At 41.0% G+C, this 6,630-nt stretch overlaps 2 protein-coding genes across 2 annotated transcripts; one reads left to right on the top strand and one right to left on the bottom strand.

Moving 5' to 3' along the window:
• Positions 1–967: 967 nt before the first annotated feature.
• LOC133732283 (large ribosomal subunit protein eL31-like) lies at positions 968–2,462 on the top strand. The gene is made up of 2 exons (XM_062159795.1): positions 968–1,134; positions 1,944–2,462. The coding sequence occupies exons 1-2, from the start codon at positions 1,049–1,051 to the stop codon at positions 2,221–2,223; spliced, it is 366 nt and encodes a 121-aa protein (XP_062015779.1). The 5' UTR covers positions 968–1,048; the 3' UTR covers positions 2,224–2,462.
• Positions 2,463–3,327: 865 nt separating this feature from the next.
• Positions 3,328–4,763, bottom strand: LOC133732365 (DNA damage-repair/toleration protein DRT100-like). Its single transcript, XM_062159902.1, has one exon. The coding sequence runs from the start codon at positions 4,564–4,566 to the stop codon at positions 3,472–3,474; it is 1,095 nt and encodes a 364-aa protein (XP_062015886.1). The 5' UTR covers positions 4,567–4,763; the 3' UTR covers positions 3,328–3,471.
• Between the last annotated feature and the right edge of the window lie 1,867 nt (positions 4,764–6,630).

Raw genomic sequence — 6,630 nt, 5'->3', positions numbered from 1 at the left:
AATTAACAAAACTCAATCATGAAATCAGAGAGGGTCGACTAGCTCCTCCAAGCGAAGATGCCCCAGCTCCCAAAGTCTGCAGGTCGGATAAGATGCTGAAGATTGAGAGGTCTCCATGCAATTTGGCGTCGATCAAGCTCAAGATCAAGTTCGCATTGCCGGAAGCTATGGCGGGTCTGAGTAGCGTCGTCAACTCCAATCCAGAGTACTCAGAAACTGCTTTGTTGAAGAAGAAATCGAACCCAGAGATCCGGGTCCGCTGAGAAATGAGAAACTCCACCATGTGTGGGCCCACAAATGAGATGGGTATGGTGGCGTCCCGAAAAATGCGCAGCCCTAGTCTCGCGAACAGACAACGGAGATCCTCCAGACCGGCCTTTCCCTGTCGGCAGCATCGATGCCTTGACGCTGATGACGTCATTAGGGACGGTGGTGGGGAAAAGGGGACGATCGGAGGGCTAAGAGAGGAGGAGGGTGTAATAGGTTTAGGGGAGGGATTATAGAGAAGGGTTGTGTGAAGGAGAAAAGAGATGGTTTTGTGGTGGTTAGCAGGAGGACATGAAAGGATGACTATACCCTTGAAAAGTTAACCCCGTTAACGGTTTTACTGTTCTCAGGTATGAATCTTAGGTCGAGGTGAAAAGTCCAGGTACCAAAATGATATTTTTTGAAGTTGAGGTACGAAAGTTATTAGTGGCCCATAGTTTAGGTACTGTTTGTGAGTTTTTCCCAAGTAAATGTCTCAAAAGTCAAAACTGAGAACCCACCGACTCCTTCCCTGAAAAAGTGGGCAAAAAATCCTAAAAAGACTGGGTAATTAGAACTTGGAATAATAATTAAAAAAAAAAAACTTGGAATTACCCTAGTACCCGACCCACTAACGTGGTTTATAACACTGGCCCAGTACATATGAGCCACAGGTGGCCCATATTTTACAACCCAAACCGTATATAAACTGTTGACCGCTCCACGTAGGGTTGGACTTGGCGGCATCGTTTAGGGTTTTGAGGGTTTTTGATTTCGGCGCAGAGCTTCAGAGCTATCAACAATGGTGGAGAAGACGGGTCGAGGAAGAAAAGAAGAGGTGGTCACCAGAGAGTACACCGTCAATCTTCACAAGCGACTCCATGGATGGTATGTATTTCCATTCACTCCGATATTTCTCCGAAATGGCTCATCAAATCTGTGATGCGATTACCTATAGTGTATATCTAATTGAAGATTCGAGTTCAATTTAGCTGCTCAAATTCTATGGAGACATAGGGTATTCTCTGAGCCCCAATTGTGTCCTTGTAAATTTCAATTTGATCTTCAAGCAACTTTGCTTATATCTATGGTTCAATGTAGGTTTCATTTTGATTTTGAAGTGTTTATGCAGATTAGTAAGAAAATTTGTTTGACAGTGTGAAATTAATGGTTCAGGTTTTGGTTGGAGACAATTACATGACTTGTGAATAAAAGCATAGTCTAGTTTGGACAAAATGCGCTATTTGAATGGTTTGATTGTGTGTTTTGAGATTGAATTGGACCGAATATCTAGTAGGAAATACCCTTTTTTTCGTTGTAATGGGAGGGCTGAAGCCTGAACATCAACTCAGATTGTATTGTTTACTGGTTTCCTAGTGTATACTTCAAATTGTAATCGATCCTTCTGACAGTATTAGAGCAGGGTAATTTAATCGGATCATCCTGAGGGGCTTGTGTTATTATGGGTTACCAGAGATTTTCCTCACATTGAAGCCATCATGAATTGGTATAGGTGCATTAGTGTGTATATGCTCTTTGCTTATCCTTAAGAGTGCATGAGAGTTGTGGTAAACAATGTGCATTTTATTGGCTTGTATCTTCCATTCCGTTGCATACTTGGTGTTTGTTCTGTAATATTGTGATTGTTGCACAGACAGTGAAAATTTATAGTGCTGTGCTTTTTTGTTCTTTTGTAGCACATTCAAAAAGAAGGCACCAAATGCCATCAAAGAGATTCGGAAGTTTGCTCAGAAGGCTATGGGAACCACTGACGTCAGGGTCGATGTGAAGCTCAACAAGCACATTTGGAGCCGGGGCATTCGAAGTGTGCCAAGGAGGGTTCGTGTACGCATTGCTCGCAGAAGAAACGAGGAGGAAGATGCTAAAGAGGAGCTATACTCTCTGGTAACAGTCACTGAGGTTCCACCAGACGGTCTCAAGGGATTAGGCACCACAGTCATCGATGCAGATGATTGAATCATATAGCCTTCCCTGAGTAGATTTTTGGTAATTCATTTTGTTCCAAGTCTATTTCACCGCAAAGTCTGGTTAATTTTTATTCCAATGTTTCACTTTGAAATGGAGACACAGTTAAAGTAACTTAGATTTACTCCATTCTATCCTTGTTCATTATGAGGTGGCCATTATTGTTTTCTGGTGGCATCACGAGAGCATCTATAATATGAGAAATACTTAATATTCTTGTTTCCTCATAACATGGTAAGCCATTCATTTCAGGCGTGTGAGGTTACTGTTCACCGTTTGGCCTCCTATTCTTGAATGCAAATTGTACAACTGGGGCTGGGTGAGTCATTATCTCACTAATGCTTCACGTGTGCTGTCTTTGATGTATAACATGTATGAGGTATTATGTGGAATTGTAAGATTGTAGTAGCCACAGCTGTGCAAAACTGCAAATTGCCCAAATGGGTTTGTGCTGTGCTTGCTTATAGTGAAGTGCCAGCTTAAGCCTACACGAGTTGTTGACATCATAGTCTATAACTAGTTTTCAGACTTGGTCGACATTTAGGAGCCGGTTAGTTGTTTCTGTAGAAGTGTTTTTGTTAGAAGTTTTATGCAAAAGCACTTTTGGCAATTTCAGAAACAATACCCAATACCCACATGCCTGAAGTTTCACAAAACCGGTTTGAGAGAAAATGTGCTTCTCAAAACCCATTTCGTTCATTTGGTACAAACATTGGAGCAAACTATTGACATGAATGATGATGAAAATGTGATAATGAAGACATGGAGAATATGTGTGGTTTTGAATTTCAAAAGTGATGAGTAAATAGCTTCTCTTTCAATAATTGAATGTCCCTTTTACCATCATATTCACAAAAGTACAAAACTATACCCTATTTCATTTTCATCAACCTCAAATAGTAACATTGACTTCATTTCTCACTACCAAGATGATTAACCTCAAAATCTCAAATAGTCCATGCTCACATCAACATGAAATTATGAACACATGAGCACATTTCAAAAGTGATGAGTAAATAGCTTCTCTTTCAATAAGAATCAAAGACAACTAAAAGGAGTCCCATACTAATACATGCAAAAAAGAGTAAAAATACGTGCATGAAAAATAATACTTCATTGCTCATTAGTAAATAATAATGATCTAATAAAACACACGGAATACATAATCCTCTCTTACGAGTCTTTCATAGTAATAATGACCATCTTCACTATGTATATAATCTTACTTAGCAATTTAATTTAGCAAGCTCTTAGTGGCTTCCCACATAAGCAATCGTTGTAACTAAAAGACGATGCTTCAAGGTGATCGAACGGCGAACCCACCGGAATCTTTCCACAGAGGTGGTTGTGGCTCAAATCCAAGTGACCGATGTAAGAAGCCGACGATAGGGTCGACGGAATATTACCCCTAAACCTATTGTACGACAGGTCTATCACAGTGAAGTAAGATCTCGGCCCAAACACGTTTGGAATAAAACCCTGTAGGGAGTTTCGGCTCAAGTTCAAGTTGCTTATAGCTGAGACAATCAAACTCGGGGGAATAGTTCCGGTGATGTTGTTACAGTCGAGATTTAGGGTTGCGAGGACGGCCATTTTGCCTAGAGAGGCCGGAATCGGACCGGAGAGTTGGTTGAGAGAGAGATCAAGATCGGCCAGACGGTAGATTTGAGAGATGGAAGCGGGAATGGAACCGGAAAGCAGATTTCGGCTGAGCAAAGCGCGGCTGAGCATGCCGAGCCGGCCGAAATCTGCCGGCAACTTGCCGGAAATTTTGTTGTTGCGGAGGTCTAGGTGCATGAGGGTTGAGATTTTCGTGAGGGACTCTGGGATTGTGCCGGAGATGAGGTTGTCAGCGACGTTGAGGACGGTGAGCCTCTGGAGCCGGCCGATCTCGGACGGAAGCGGTCCAGTGAGCTTGTTTCCGATGAGGTCGAGGATCCGAAGGAAGGGTAAGTTGGAGATGCACCGGGGAATCTCGCCGGAGATGCCCTTCCAGTCGGCGATGGTGATGCTGGAGAGGCGGGTCAGGCGGCAGATGGCCGGCGAGATCGTCCCGGTCATGTAGCCGGTTCTTTTGGCACGTTCGAAAATCGGGTCCTCGGACTCACCCCGGAGATTTATGTCGGCGACACGGCGGGTCTCCTGGTCGCAGCTGATACCGTACCATTTGTGGCAGCAGTCGGCGCCGGTCCATGATTTGAAAATTCCCAAGTAGGGCTCATGGAGGCTCGCTTTGAAAGCGAGCAGGGCCGCCCGGTCTGAAGGCGGACAAGCCCGGACGGCCCAAGTACCAGCAGCCAACAATACTGCAACAAATACGAGAAGTGTTCTCATTATTTCGTAACTGTGAAAGGTTTTAGACTTCTAATGTGTTTATAAAAGAAACGTTGCTTTCTTTTTCTCTCTGTGTGAGTTGAAAGTGATGAAGATTGAAGAAGCAGAAGCTGAGTTACAGTGAGTAGTGCGCTGTCGGGTTTAGAAGTTTGAAGTGGGAGAGAGACGAAGAAGATGGGCGTGGGGGACTCACTGACTCATACTGGTTTATATAAAGTTTCAGATTATTTGTTTATGACGGTTTTGCCCCTAACGTGGGGTTTTAGGCGTTTAGCTAGCTAGCTAGATTGACTTGGGTGACATGGATGATTAGCTCTCATTTTCATTTCATTTCATGCATTGCTTCCTGGAATTTTCATTCAATGATTCGCCACATTACAAGATCCACTGCATTGATAATAATGCAAAGTATTTGAGAATAAGTGTGTTTATTTTATCAATAAAAGATTTGGAGCTCATGATCTGATATAATCAAAACAGTTAATTTGGTTTGAGAGAGGGCTGGTTAGTTTATCCATGTCAAGAGGTAGAAGGTATGAACATGTGGATTCAAAGGTATGTACTGTATAGAAGAATCATGTATTTCGGAATTTCACTAATTCGATTACTATCTATTCTTTAAATTAAAAGATAAACTTTAAATACATACAATCACTTGTAATTACACATTATTTATTGATTTTTTCGTCCAAATGTAAACTTCATATACGTGCAATTAATGACTTGTATTACTGATGATCTCGAGCGAGTGTTATTAGATAAGCGTTTCTTGAAGAGGAGAAAAGGAGGATGAGATTTTGAGGGATTGAGGTAGGGTTTGATGCTGGCAAATAATTGAAATATTAATACAGCTCAACATGGGGGCATATGATGTGTGTGAGGGGAAGAGGATAAGCTTTGGTCCTTGGGCACCCCTTCAGCTGTGGCTTGGAGTACGATGAGAGGAGCAGCACATGGCAGCTTCATGTCCATATATAGGTTAATAAGTTAATCATCTAAGTTTTGGAGAGAGAGAATGTTAGGGTCGGTCATAAATTTCGGTCAGATGAGAAGCCATAGATTAAACAAGTTCTGACTTGGAGTTAGTTCCTCATTCAATTCATATGCAATAAACCGGACCGGTACGTAACTGACCCAATATTGAAAAATGCCAAGAACCCTATGAATTCTTACCCAGGATTTCGATCTGAGTAATAGTATTACTGCAGGGGCTGTAATAACGAGAAGAGCACAGCCACTACCAACAAGATGGAAAATAGTTGTGCAGCATGACTAGTAGGATTCACGCTGATATATATTATCTCCAACTTAATCGCATAACTAATTAAGTTTATTATCCGAATTGGCTCTAACTCAATAAATTTATCCAGTTGTTGGAAACTTAGACAGTCTCAATGCTGTTAGTACTGATTTTTTCTTTATAAACAATAAATTTTTATGTTATATATGTAATATACTTAATTCTTCGGTTTCTATCGAGCTACAAAATTTTATGAAATTTTAATCACATTTAGAGATAAATTCAAATTGCTTATTCTTTCCGCACTACTCTAAAATAAACTTCATATCTCTATGTTTAGGGAAAACGTACAAGAACAGGAAAAAGAGAAAAAAGGGAAGGAATATTAGTAATATCTAAGTAGCTGATCTTGTACTTGACTTTCTCTCCTCCATGTTTGTTAGATTTCTTGTCATTGTCTGTGCAAATTATGAGTTGATAAGGACACTAAACTATTGGTTATGTGATGGTTGTTTCTGTTCTGTTCTGTTCTGTAGATTGTGCGAGCATAAATGTGCAAATTCAATGAACTCCATTTGTGTGAATAAGCTGGGTTTAGTACACATGATTAGAATGCAATTACTGTTCAAATTTTGGGTTGTCCCTACCAGTACCTGAATCTTTGTCTTCCCTATTAGAATCACAGATTTGGTTGTTTTTAGGGAGTGGTCAATTTCAATCAATGCAGTTACAAGTACTTGATAGAAGCAATTTGCCCACACAGCTTTCAAATTAGGGGTATGCATCAATGGATGGTCCAAAGACTCTATCATCAAACAGTAGAA

The sequence above is a fragment of the Rosa rugosa genome, chromosome 2, assembly GCF_958449725.1.
Source record: "Rosa rugosa chromosome 2, drRosRugo1.1, whole genome shotgun sequence".
Lineage (NCBI taxonomy): Eukaryota > Viridiplantae > Streptophyta > Magnoliopsida > Rosales > Rosaceae > Rosa > Rosa rugosa.
Note: the sequence above shows the minus strand (reverse complement) of the source record. Positions and strands in the feature narration are given on the sequence as shown.

Excerpts from the sequence above, each read along its gene's own strand:
- LOC133732283 (XM_062159795.1), top strand. The coding sequence starts at position 1,049 with ATGGTGGAGAAGACGGGTCGAGGAAGAAAAGAAGAGGTGGTCACCAGA. Across the intron at positions 1,135-1,943 it reads CACAAGCGACTCCATGGATG|CACATTCAAAAAGAAGGCAC; the intron begins GTATGTATTTCC and ends GTTCTTTTGTAG.
- LOC133732365 (XM_062159902.1), bottom strand. The coding sequence starts at position 4,566 with ATGAGAACACTTCTCGTATTTGTTGCAGTATTGTTGGCTGCTGGTACT.